The 13,740-nt window shown below is 36.9% G+C and overlaps 1 protein-coding gene across 1 annotated transcript in view; it reads right to left on the bottom strand.

The window, feature by feature from the left end:
* Positions 1–4,139, bottom strand: part of TNFRSF11B (TNF receptor superfamily member 11b) — a 47,099-nt gene extending 42,960 nt beyond the window's left edge. Inside the window, exon 1 of the mRNA XM_074266559.1 lies at positions 3,985–4,139. Coding sequence (XP_074122660.1) covers positions 3,985–4,014 — 30 coding nt within the window. The 5' untranslated portion in view covers positions 4,015–4,139. The remainder of the gene's footprint in view (positions 1–3,984) is intronic.
* Between the last annotated feature and the right edge of the window lie 9,601 nt (positions 4,140–13,740).

The raw sequence follows: 13,740 nt of genomic DNA, 5'->3' as shown, positions 1-13,740 counted from the left end.
TAAAAAAATTAATGTATTCCTTAGAATGCTTTCAGCAAGGGAGGAAAGCAGGCAGGGGGTTAAGAGTAGCTGAAAGCAAAACCAAGCAGGCTAAATAGCTGTACAACTTCCAGAATATTAGCTGATGTCTTTGGTATAACTGCTTGCTAGCACTAACTGGGTTGAACATCTTGGCAAGAAAGTTTAATTCTTCAGCTAATGATATTTGGCTGCTATGGTTTTAGCTGAACTAGTGAATTTAAAGTCTGTACTACAATGAAAAAATGCCTAGAAGGTTGCTAGGCAGGTACATAATCTATTTTTACATGTACTTTGTGTACAATTCTCCACACACTTCTATGTTCTCTCTCTCTCAAAAAAAGATAAGCAAATAAATGAATCCAACCATAAAAAATAAACCAAAAATCCCCGAAGGGTGGCACCATCATTACAACCTATGTTAGAAAGGCAACCTAGAGAAAACAGCACACAATAAAAACCCTATGATCATAAATTTATGAGACAAACACAAAGGTTAATTCTGAGGATTCAATGGATGCTATTGGTGTCTAGTTAAGGTCCAGTTTTTTTTTTTTTTTTTTTTTTTTTTTTTTACCGTGCATTGGATATTACAAATTAAACTACCCATTTCACATTCAACCATGTTGGTAGAACATGTGGAACTGTTTGTTATATGTTCAGGGAAGTCAAACTTTACTAATGATTAGCCCTGCAGGGAAGCCGTATTAGCCCTTTGACATCACTTTTTTATGGGCATTTTGAACTAAAGTCAAAAGAGTTCAGTAGAATAAGATCTATATTGGGATTTAAAGGAACTAGATTTGAATCCTATCTCTGACACCGATTATGTATGTGATCTCAGATAAATCACTAGGAGCCTCTGTTTCCTGTCTGCAAAATGAGGGAAGGGGTAGTGTGCAATGCCTTCTGAGGTCTTCTCACCCTATCTCAAATGTGTATCTTTTCCACATCTTACCTTTACTCTTGCCATTCCTTCCAAGCCCCTTCCCCCAACTCTGCTGCCTAAATTCTACCCTGAGCATACCTTATGCCTTTTCTGTGCCATCTGAATGACAACCTTGCACACCTCTGTGAAATTCACCAGGTGATTGCTGTTTCCATATATGTATCATGATAGGCATCTTCAGCATTAGAATAAAAAATGTTGCCTTACAAAATTTTTCAAATGTTATGTTCAATTTCTTTCTGCACCCAAAGTGCCTTGAACATAGTAGACATTTAATAAATGTTTACTGTTTTTAAATTAATCTCTCTGACTCAATTAATCCATAGTATAAAAGCTCAATTTCATTTTTGTTGTTCAGTTTTTGTCCAATTCTTCATGACTCTATTTGGAGTTTTCTTGGTAAAGATACAGGAGTGATTTACCATTTACTTCTCCAGCTCAGATGAGGAAACTAAGGCAGAGTAAAGTGACTTGCCTCGGGTTATGCAGCTAGTAAGTATCTGAGGCCAGATTTGAACTCAGGAAGATGACTTTTCCTGACTTCATTCCCAGCACTCCATCCACTGTGCAACTTAACTGGCCAGTAATTCTCTACAAATTAATTCTTTAGTAGTTATAACCCTAAAGGCATATGAGGCATATACTGTTAGTATCCCCATTTTATAGATGAGGAAATTAGGGCCAAGAGAAGTTGTGGCTTACCCAATGTCATAGTTGGCAAGTAATATGAGTCATGATTTGAATCCTGAACTTCCAAGCTTCAAGTCCAATAACTATCCTAATTAAGCAAATCACTTTACCTACAAATGCCAGTCAATTCTGTTAGTCTATATAGTTTTTAATAGAATGAATGTTATTTTATATGGCTTTGTATCGCTTCTCACATCACCTTCTAGTGCTTTTCTCATAATGAGCACGTAACAATTATTTGTTACACCCAGGAATGGATAAAAAGAGATGTGTAAGCATAAAGTAGATATTGCTGTTTTTATTTTCAACAAAATGATAAATTGAACTTCAGAAAAATAAAAGGGAAATGAAAAATGTTCCAATCTGGAATGCTATCTACATTCAGCATGATATAATTTCTTTTATCTTGATTATCCAATTTATCATTTAAAATAATATACCATGTATGGATGTTTATAACTGTGTCTATACCTAACCCCCATTACTATAGTGCCTATTAGCTCAGTGTTATATACCTAAAAGTCTATTACTTTAATATGAGTTAAGAGACAGGACTTTACTACCAGAGTATTTATATTAGTTTGAGATACATAGAAATAACACTCAACTGGCACTAGATAAGTATTAAATAATTATTTACAGTCTGATGACCAATTTGACTTTCATAAGTTTATTATTTATTTATGTTTTCATATCCCAGAAACTTCCTGGAATCCTACATAAGCAGCCATTCACTCTTTGTGGGCTAGAGGTTGTAATTTATGTAGCCATCCCAACAAGTCCAAAACCCTCCTGTGGTTTAAATATTTGTTTTTGCAGCTTTATGTAGTAGTAGGGAAGGTCTACTTCATATCTAGGTGGATGTTAAACTTCAGGGAAGCATAAGACCAAGCCAGTGCTTGTATAATTCCCTATTAATGAGGGCTGTTATCATTATTTGGAAAAATTTATTAAAAGCTACAGAAGGATTCATGCTAGAAGTGAACATCGAATCCTGTACAATATTATATAGCACTTAACAATAAATAGATCAAAGTGTACTTAAAGCAATGAAATACTTTCCTCAATATATTATGGCTAAATTTTTTTCTTTTTTTTTAAATGAAAGTTTCCATTATTAGATCAATTTCAGTTATTAAGTATCTTATCATCACAAGCTCATAGATTTCAAGTTGAAAAGATAACTATGAATCACCTACTCCAACCCCATTATTTTATAGCTAAGGAAATTGAGGACCAGAGATATTTGCCCCCAGAATCCAAAAGTGGTAAGGCAGAGTTAAGACTTAACAGCTCCCCCACTGTATATCATTCTATTTGCACAATCTTCCCTGTGGTGCAATATGCAAAACAAACCAATTCCAGTTTGAATGAAATGGATGGAAAGTTACATTTATTGACGCAAACATTCAAGCTATTGTCTAATAATAAGCTCTAAAAATAATTGTTCTAATACAGACCTTTATGGAGTGCATTTGTATATTTTTTAATTGCTTAGAAAACTCAGCAGGTTAGATAACACAAGTTTGATGTCCTCATTACACAGATAGGAAAATTAAGATGAAGTGCCTTACATAAGATGTGATTCAAAGGCAGTTTTCAAGGCTTCAGAGCAGCCAGTTTTCCATTACAAAATCTTACCTTCAACTTCTTGCTACCTCTCTTGAACCTTACCATGGCACAAAAAAAGCTATAGCAGGTGTAGGTAAAGATTAATAGAAGATACTCAAGTCCTTATTAATCATATCCTTGAGGGGAAAGGCATAGGTACGACTGTAACAAAAGAAGTCCATAAGAATCTGACTGCCAAAAAAAAAGAAAGACAAGGGAAAAGATGATTTGGAGTTTAAAAAAAAAAACTAATATGTGAAAATTACTTTAAAAGTCTTTGATGTCTTTCTTTTGTCCTCTTACCAGGGTTCTTAACCTGTTTTGTGTCATGACAATCTGATGACACCCGTGGATTTCTCAGAATCAAGATTTTAAATGCATAAAATAAAATATGTAAGATTACATGGGAAACCAATATATTGAAATGAAATTATCAAACTATTAAAAAACAAATTTATGAGCTCCCAGATTAAAGATCCCTGGGGAAGCAACTTTTTCATTTTATATATTTCCCAAAGTTCGGTGTCATGGAGAATATGAGAAAGGAAATCGACGATCCCATGATTCTGGCTCTGTGAACCTGCAAATTCAATGTACAAGACTGACCCAAGCCCCTCTGCCCAAAGGTCCGGAAAGGCTAGTGCAGGGAAGGGGACACGCAGTCTCCTGAATAGCAGGCTGCTAAAGCCTGGATCTCCCTCACTTAACGGACTTACCACAAGCGTGCAGCAGAGGAACTTGTTCATTGTGGTCTCTAGGGAAACCCCGGGAGCTGGGAAGGCAGACAGAGGAGGGAGGGAGCGCTAGCTCGCTAGCGTCTCCTAGACTGGGCTGACATCCCCCCAACATTACCCAGGCACTTATATACAGAGCCTCCTACAACAGGAAGTATTGCCTCGGCTTTGATCTCTCCCTGCCCGTGACCAAACTTTGAGCCTTTCTTTTTTTAGGAACCTGGGGGGAGGGGGAGGGGAAAGGAAAGTTTGGGGGAAGGGGGAAGTGGTTAACTCTTTCAATGCCAAGGCTCAGAGAGTGACCCAGAAGGGTGGAGAAGGAGGTGGAAAGAAAGCCTGCACAGGGGCAGGGGTCAGGGGGGAGAAAGGGGGGGAAAAAAAGAAAAAGAAAAAGAAATAAAGCCACTGCCTGGGCTGTGCACATGGGGCGGCAGCTGTCTGGGGACAGGCTGAGCCATCCCAGTCCTTTTCCGGAGCAAGTCTGGCAGCTGGACTTAAAGGCGGGCGCGCCCAGAGTGTTTTCCTATTGCATGCGCTTCACAGAGATCCCACCCACCTCGCGATTTGCTTTGGGTTCCTCCAATCCCCTCTAGATTTAATTTCTACCTCTGAGGCCCGGGAATTCAATGAAGACGCGGCGCGCTGATAGAACGCTGAACTCCTTGCTCACTTGGTCAGTCGAAAAGTCCTAGATGGGAACTGTGGACGGGAAAGTTCTCTCCCCACCCCGCTTTTACACCCCCCCCCCCATCACTTTTTCAGTTTACTTCATGCTACAGTTCATAGACTCAGAGCTAGAACGGATTTAAGAGATGATCTAGTCCAACATTTCTACTTTTACAGATAAGGAAACCGAGGTGCCAGGCGTCAGCCGGATACAGTGAAAAGTATATGTAATTATAACCTTGGGGTAATGAATTAAACTGATGAAAAGTGGACAAACTGATAACTTTGTTATCCCGTGTATTTTATTTTGTTCATTCAACAATATTCTGAAAAGAACTCAATAGGATTCGCCAGACTTCAGAAAAGGTTCAAGTTAAAAATCCCTCATCTAATTGAACTTCTCATTTTACAAATGAGGAACGTGGACCCAGAGAAAAGTTAATTGTTTGTCCTAGGTCACACAGAATCTGACCTAGAACCAGGGACTCATTTTCATATTCTCCTCATAATGTTTGCTATTTCAATGTCTTGATCAAGATGTTTTGACCTCTTTGGAGTCAAGCTTCCTCATTTGTAAAATGTTGAGACTGAAGTTATTCATCTCTCCCATTTTACAGATAAGGAAATTAAGGTTGATTTGGCAAGGGTCACACTGCTGATAAGTATGTGAAGCAAGTTTTAACTGAGGTTGTTCTGAAACTTCCACTATATCAATGTTGCCTCTCATAGTCAGGTCTCAAAAATGTCCATGGGAGTAATTTTATCATCTCAGTTATATAGTTTGTTTTCTCTCTGCTGCTGACACAGCACCCAAACAAGGGTGTAAAAGTCTCAAAGACTGGTTCCCATTGTTCTTCCCCAGCAGTGTAGATGTGTACATTCTGTACCTGACTGGGTGAGGTTGTTTGCCAGAGGTAACAGGAAAAAGGGAAGCCTGTGCATTTGGGAAGCAAAGATCCTAAGTATAAGAGTTCAATTATATTAAATAAAATAGATTCTGGCCACCAGAGAAAAGAAAAGCATCCTTAAAGCCTGCTGCACACATGAAGTGTCTGAAAAGCTTTGTACTTAATATTTACTTCTGGTAACTTTATATAGGAAATCTGAAAAAGAGAAAACAGACTATAATAGAGGAGATGACTCTGTGATGATTCTGAGGAATAAAAAGAATCCCTTGTTTGGGGGTATTAATCTTGTCAGTTATTATGGTTGTTTCAAATTTATTTTGTCTTGAAGCTGGGTTCTGTATCTTTATCCCAGTTGGTGCTTTTTAATAACAATTATACAGCTAAGTTAACATTCCTAGGATATTTTAAGTAGCTATCACCTGGAAGCTTTGAGAGGGGAAAAAATAGCTTATATTAAAATTCCTGGAGTACGGGGATTGAGATTGCCTAGATAGGCAGGCCAAAAATTTCATAGTATTTCAGAGTGTTAATGATCCACAGACACCATTTAGTTCAAATTCATTTTACAAAAGGGAGAAATGGGGCCCTATGAAGTAGAGGGACTTGTCCAGCATCAGGTGACTAAGACTGAATGGAATTCAGTCTTGCTGATGCTAAAGCTGATGCATTTCTCAATAGACCACAATGCCTACATTTCTAATCTTTTGCTTGGGGGGTTTCAGCTGGGAAGAACCTTAGAGATCATTTAGTCCAAACCCTTCATTTTAGAGATGACAACACAAAGATCCAGAGAAATTAATAGCAAGTGACAGAGTTAGGATTCAAATGTATCCTATGACTTAAAATCTTGTGCTTTATCCTACTGCATGAAGATATAGCATGCAGGAGATGACTCATTAAGTTTAGAGTCCATTAAAACATCTAAGTGTATTCACATGAAACATTGTATAGCCATGTCTCTCCTATCCTTTCATTGGGATTAAAAGATCATAGACTTAGAAGCAGAACTGACTTCTGAGGTCATTTAGTCTAACCCTTAATTTTACAGATGAGTAAGCTAAAGCCTAGAGCAATTAAGTGACTTACCCAGGATAGATCTGTTTGCTCACATGGTATGTGGCCATCCCAGGGTGCAGTGACAAATCCAGACTCTCTAATGCGATATCCACTGCTTGGACACTCATCTTTTCTGCCTTTTTTCTGTCTTTGTGTGGTAGACTTTTTAAAAATTCAAAGTCAATAATAATGTAGCCCAACGCTTGGCACAGAAAAAAAAAAACAAACAAACAACTATTCAGTCAGAAAAGATTAAATGACACCATGTTAAGTATGTTGTATTTATAGATTTTCAGTGAGGTCTAAGTTGTATTAAGTGGCTTGATCTCCTTCCAGTTCTTAAATTTTATGATTCATTGAGAACATTCAGAGATCTGGGAATTATTTTATATTGAGAAAAGTTATCTTCCCATCTGGTACCTCCTTGTACCAAGGTGACCTTAAAACAAAGGTGTTAAACTTGGGGCCCACAATACCCAAATGTCTTGCAAAACTCCTTAGTATAGGCAGGAAGCAGGTTATAGTATAATTGGCAATGTTTAAGAAAATATATAAAAATACAATGCAACATAAATAATGTTAATTTATGATTTTCTAAGTCAATATATTGTCCACAGGGATACATTTCCATATGGGTTTGACACCATTACCTTAAAGGATATTCCAGTTCTGGTGCCACAAGGTGTTGTTCAGTATTTTTTTTAAAAATACTTTTGTTTAAAAAAGAGCACTTTTTTAATGTCAAAAGTTCAATCCTCTTCTATGTGGATAGTTTTATGATGTCAAAACTTAATAGAAATGGGGCAACTAGATGGAATCGTGGATAGAGCACCAGCTCTGGAGTTGGGAGGACCTGTTCAGATCCAGCCTCAGATATTTAACAAGTTCTAAATATGTGACCTTGGGCAAGTCACAACTCCAATTGCCTCACCAGAACAAACAAACAAACAAAACTTATTACAAGTATGTACTGGACTTGGAGTCAAAAGTTCTGAATTCAGATCTGTCTGGTATATTTACAAAGAAAAATAAAATAAATTATTCTGAGGATTTATTTTTAGCTGAAAAAGCAAGATAAACATATCTTTATTGTCTAACTTAGAAAGTTCTTGAGAAGAAAATACTTCATAAACTCTGAAATCATTTAGATCATTTCATTATACTTCATTATTAAGCATAAGAAGAGGGAGATTTTGCCTAGGAATTAATTGTTGATTATCAGATCACCAGTAGAGAAATGGTTAAAGGATATGAATAAACTTGTCAAAAGAAGAATTTCAAACTATTAGGATGAGTTGTGAAAGAATGCTACATATCACTAAGTATAAGAGAAATTTAACTCAAAACTACTCTGAAATTTCGTTTTAAAACCAAAAAATTGGCAAAGATAAGACAGGAGCAGTCAGTGTTGGAGGTTAGGTTAAATTATAAGTTGGCATATATGAATTATTGTGTACAGCCATGGATTAATACAATTATTCTGGAAAGCAATTTGGAATGATTTAAATCTAATTGATAAAATATCCATGAGCCTTTGACCCAGAGGTTCCACTGCTAGGCATAGACAATAAATATGCTACTGGATACTATATCCCGTAAGATGTTTTTGACAAAAAGAAAGCCTCTTTTGCTGTATAGTGATTTTGGACGCTTTATGACCACATTTGGGGTTTTCTTAGTAAAGATTCTAGAGTGATTTGCTATTTACTTCAGCTCATTTACAGATGGAGAAACTGAGGAAAGCAAGGCTAACTGATTTGCCCAGGATCACATAGTTAATAAGTGTCTAACAACCAGATTTAAACAGGAAGATTAGTCTTCCTGACTCCAGTCCTGATGTTCTATCCACTGCATCATCTAGTGGCCCTGAAAAGCTCCATACACACCAAAATATTTGTAGCAATATTTTTTGTGGTTGCAAAAAAAAAAACTGGAAAAAAAAGTAGATGTCTATCATTTGGGGAAAGACTATACAAATTGTGGTACAATATGCAATTGGATACTACATGCTGGAAGAAGCAATGAGCATGGAGGAAAAAAATCTCCATAACCTGATGCAAAATCAAGTAAGAAAAATTAGGAAAACAATATACACAATGATTGCAATACAAAAACAAACAAAAAGTTCCAAATCCAAAGCCCACTAACCACAAAATAATTAAATCTGAATTTTGCAAATTATAAAAAAACAAACCCGCCACAGAGAAACAATATATGACACTTTTTGCAGAGAGGCTGGGTCCAATGATTGTGGGTTACTATATGTCTATTTACATTTTTTTTTTATTTAGTATTTTATTTTCCCAGTTATAATAAGTTTCAGTATTTGCAGGGGTGGGGGGCAGCTAGATAGTGCTGTGCAGTGCATAGAGCACCAGCCCTGAAGTCAGGAGGACCTGAGTTAAAATGTAACCTCAAACACTTAACACTTCCTAGTTGTGTGACCCTGGGCAAGCCAATTAGCCGAAATTGCCTCAGAAAAAAATATTTGCTGAGCAACAGAGTCCTGCTCCGTGGTAGCAAAGAAACCCCTATAATTCTCCTTTTGACCAGTTGTTTAACCCCCTTTCTATCCATGGGCTGAGAGCTCTCTGGAAGCTGCAGCTGCTCTTGCTGTTGTTTCAGTGGCTCTCAGGGCCTACTACTGGTTTGCTGGGGCTGTGCTTATGTGACCTGTGTTATACTGTGCTCCACTCTCACCCAGGTTCAACAAATCTTTCTTGTTGACTTTCTAAATTGTCTTTGGTATCTGTGGGCTAAGAGGGCTCAAAACACCACCACTGCTGCTGATTCATTGGCTCCCAAGACTGGTTCCTGGTTTTCTGGAGCTAGGGCTATACTGGAGTACTAGACTGTACTCCACTCTCTCCTGGATGCAACAGACCTTTCCTGCCAACCTTCCAATTTGTTCTTGGCTGGAAAATTGTTTCACTCTGTCTTTTGGGAATGGTTCTAACACTCTAAAATTTGTTTAGAGTTATGATTTAAAGGTATTTGGAGGAGTTTGGGGTAGAGCTTGAGAGAGTCCCTGCTTTTACTTCTCCATGTTTGCTCCATCTCTTCAATTTTGGATATTTTTAAAGTATTGATCAATTTTATTCAATTTTTTCTCTTTTTCTTTTTAAATACATTTTAAAATAAATTCTTTGCTTTAAGGGATAGCTTTCTAGGAGGGAGGAAAGAGCAAGGATGGTTAATATAGCTAATATAAAAGCAAATTTTACCAGTAAGATATATCTTTAAAATAGTCAATTGTCTACAATGTAATTAAGACTGACTAACATAAGAAACATTAAGAACTTTGGACTTTATACAAGGGTCACACATGAGATCCAGAGTGAGACTATGGTTTGAACAAGGATTGTTGCAATTTGGTTTTGCACAATCATTTTAATTAATGTACTTTTGAGTTGATGCTTATTACAGCATGGCATCTGATGCTCTAGTTCTCTCCCATTCATAATTCAAACAACTTCTAAAATGAAAAGATAGAGCCTCTCTTTTCAGGAATTCTGATGTGTTTGGCGTTTCAGTAATGAATGCTATAGAAACTATATGGCATATAGTTCAACTGAAGGACATAGTGTAGCTCTGTAAGTGGAGCCCGGAACTTCAAGTCAGGAAGCCTTCAGATACTTACTAAATATGTGATCCTTAGAAAGTCACATTACCTTTGAGCTTTAGTTGTGTCATCAGCAAAATGGGACATAATTATTATTATCCTCATCCACAAAATGGGGATAATAATAGTTCCTACCTCATGAGGTTATAGTGAAGATCAAATTAGTTATGTAACCAGTGGTAGGAGGAGGAAGAGTAGGAAGAGTAGGAGGAAGAAGAAGAAGAGGAGGAAGAGGAGAAGGAGGAGGATATATAGTAAAATGGGTAATCCCCTTTCAGACCTAGTATTAATCTAATCTTGTGGGTAGGTCATTTATATATGTGGTGGCTTTTTTTCTTAGGAATTAGTTTTATGTGTTCAACTCCAGTTAAGTATAATTCCACGGGAAACAAAAGAATATTCATATCTTTTTAAAACCATGGTAATTTTGGGGATTGGGGGCATACCACAGAGTAGATTGACTCATGGATGAATAGTTATATAGTTACATATAAATAGATAGGGGAAGCTAGGTGGTGCAGAACAGAGAGTACCGGGCCTGAAATCAGACATTTACTGGCTATGTGATCCTGGGCAAGTCAATTATTTGTTTGCTTCAGTTTCCTCATCTATAAAAGGAGCTAGAGAAGGAAACAGCAAACCACTTTAATGTTTTTGCCAAGAAAACCCGGAATGGGGTCATAAAGAATTGGATGTAAGTGAAATGACAACAATTAGATACTAACTGAACTAATTGAACATAACAACATAACTTAAACTAACAACATAGATAAATGGATAGATATAGAATCTTGGAGAGGTATTAAGTATTAATTATGTGTCAGTCACCATGCTGTCTTTTGGGGATACAAATACAAGCAAATAAGACCTCAACAATATCTCATTCTGATGCAAAAGACACATGTCACAAAGATAAGCTAGAATGAGAGAAGAAAGGGAGATCAGAATACATTTGGTGGAGGGAGCAAGGCCACTCATGAGAAGGTAAATTCCAGAGACTGAGTTCAACCTAGAGAGAAGTGAGTATGGCTGATACCTTTCATGAAATGTTGTCTAGGCTAGGGACTTACCAGTCAGGAAACTGGGCCTCAGGGCAGGTTAGAAAGGATGCCTTCTAAAATATAACCCCTATTAGTATGGTACATTAAAGTTATCTAGCCTACAGAATATCTTCACAAAGTGAAGTATGCAAAAAGTGACTCAGGATAATCTGGATTTTTTTCTTACTCAATTTTAGTGAATTGTTTACTTGGTTAGTAATAGTCATTTTTCAGATTTCAGTATTTATCTTTTCCTCATTCTCATTCAGGATTTTTAGTCTGTATTTTACAATGTTATGTAATAAAGGACTGGGACAAGTCTGTTTTTCTTTTCCATGCATCATTATACTAACCAAATCTATAAATGGGTTTGCTCTTTAAAAGTCTGTCTGCCTGACAGAACAGCTCAAAACTCTAGGCAGATGACTCTGGTTTGGCAGGTGGAGTTTCTATTACTGAATCATCCCAATAGGTCAATATGATTTTGTCACTCTTGCCTGGTTTCAATGTCTTACTCCCACTTCTTCTCTAGTAAAGACAGAATGTCTCAGATCGTGCTGTCTCAGAGACAAGTCTATGAGCTAAGAGTCATCCAGACTGCTGACTTCAATTCACTCACATGGGATAGACATCTAAAGATCTCTACCTCTGCTCATGCACATAGGCCAGTGAAGCTCATGAAAAAGTTCATTCATCACACAGTTATTAAGGCTGTGTTCCAGATACTATTCATGTCAGAAATACAAAGATAAAGTCATAGTTCTTACCATTTTCCTTGTGGATTATAACTTGTACACTTACTGTGTATAAACCAAGGTGTATTGGTCACAAAGTATTTCTGGAAAATTTGAGGAAGGATTGAACTTTTGTCAGGATCAAGCAGAACATCACAGTAGATCATACACTGCATTTTGAATAAATGACAGGATTGTGAAAGGCAGAGATGGAAAAGAAGAAGTGTCTTTCTGAAAATAGAATGGCTTATAGGTATGAGCAGAATGGAATATGGGTTATTGAATTCAAGGAACAATTTGGCAGTACAATTCAGTTGAGCACAGTACCTGAAAGCTAGTATGCAATAAGTCTGAAAAGAGAGTTTGGAGTCCAGTTTTCCATGTTTTTATACTTCATTAAGGATTTTATACATTATACTAAAAAAGAACCCTGGAACATTTTTGAGAAGAAGAAAGACATGCTGAATACTTTGCCTTAGAAAGATTATTTGTATGAAGCTATGAATTTGGGTAGGATAGTCTGAATGGAGAGAGAAATTGAGAATTTCACATTAAGGAAATAGATAGACAGACCAACAAACAAACAAACAAAAAAAAACATTTAGTCTACTCTGTGCCAGGCATTGTGTTTTGTTCTGAGTATACAAATACAAGCAGCCAGGGGCTTACATATTAATTGGATAAAACAACCTATAAAGAAGAGTTAGAATTTAGGAAGGTGTAGTAATTCAGTATTTCCTTAAAAGATGGGACTTGGCCACTAGTGAGATATGCGGGAAGTGAAAAATAAAATATAAATATAAATATAAAATATAAAAGATGAAATGGATATTTTAAACATATGTAACTGGGAGAATGTTGGTACATTGAAAAAGCACAGATAAGTTAAAAAAGAGAAAGACCGGAGGGGAAAAGTTCACTTTTGGACATGTGGGATTTAAGCTGATAGTCAAATATTTCACCTCAGTCACTGGAGATCAGAGGGGATTGGGTTTGCACTTTAGTTCCACTAAACAAGTTCTAAGTTCAACCCATGTCTCTAGTCCCAGGTTCTTTGACTTCTTACAGTTTCCTTTCTATACTAGCTGCAACATCTGGCCTTGGAATCTTGCTTCCAAGCTTAACATGTACTGATTCCATATCTAGGAATGATTTTACCTGGATATAGAATTGAAGTGGACAAATAAAAAAAATCAAATCCCAAGTTTGATTTTTAGGACTACAGGGCTTAAAGGGCCCTGTAGAAGAGAATAGTTCAATTCATGCTTTCCAGGCTGTGGGTAAACAGGACCTTCCATCTTTATAGATACCAAGAGAGAGAGAAAGAGTAAGAAGATGGAGAGAAAGAAGAAGAAAGGGGGAGAGAAAGAGAAAAAGAGAGAGACAGAGACAGAGAGACAGAGAAAGGTTTTCAAAATATGTTCCAAAATTGTTACACAAAATAAAAGAAATGAAAGGATTATAGGAGTGCTTGTTACGGGACAGGCACAGAAAGGTTCTTTTGGAATTCTCTTCAGTGTTTGAATACATGATTATAATCAGGAACTTCATTCTTCTTTCTTTGTTCCAGATGGAAGCAGTTGGTGGGATAGTCAATAGAATCCTAAGCCTGGAGTCAAGAAGACTTGAATTCATAACCACCTCAGCCACTTAGCAGTTTTGTGATCTGAGCAAGTCACTTAACTTTTGCTTAGCCAGATTTGAACTCAGGA

This window comes from Sminthopsis crassicaudata, chromosome 1, assembly GCF_048593235.1.
Source record: "Sminthopsis crassicaudata isolate SCR6 chromosome 1, ASM4859323v1, whole genome shotgun sequence".
In the NCBI taxonomy this organism is placed as follows: domain Eukaryota; kingdom Metazoa; phylum Chordata; class Mammalia; order Dasyuromorphia; family Dasyuridae; genus Sminthopsis; species Sminthopsis crassicaudata.
The sequence above is the reverse complement of the archived record's forward strand: the minus strand, read 5'-3'. Positions and strand labels throughout refer to the sequence as shown.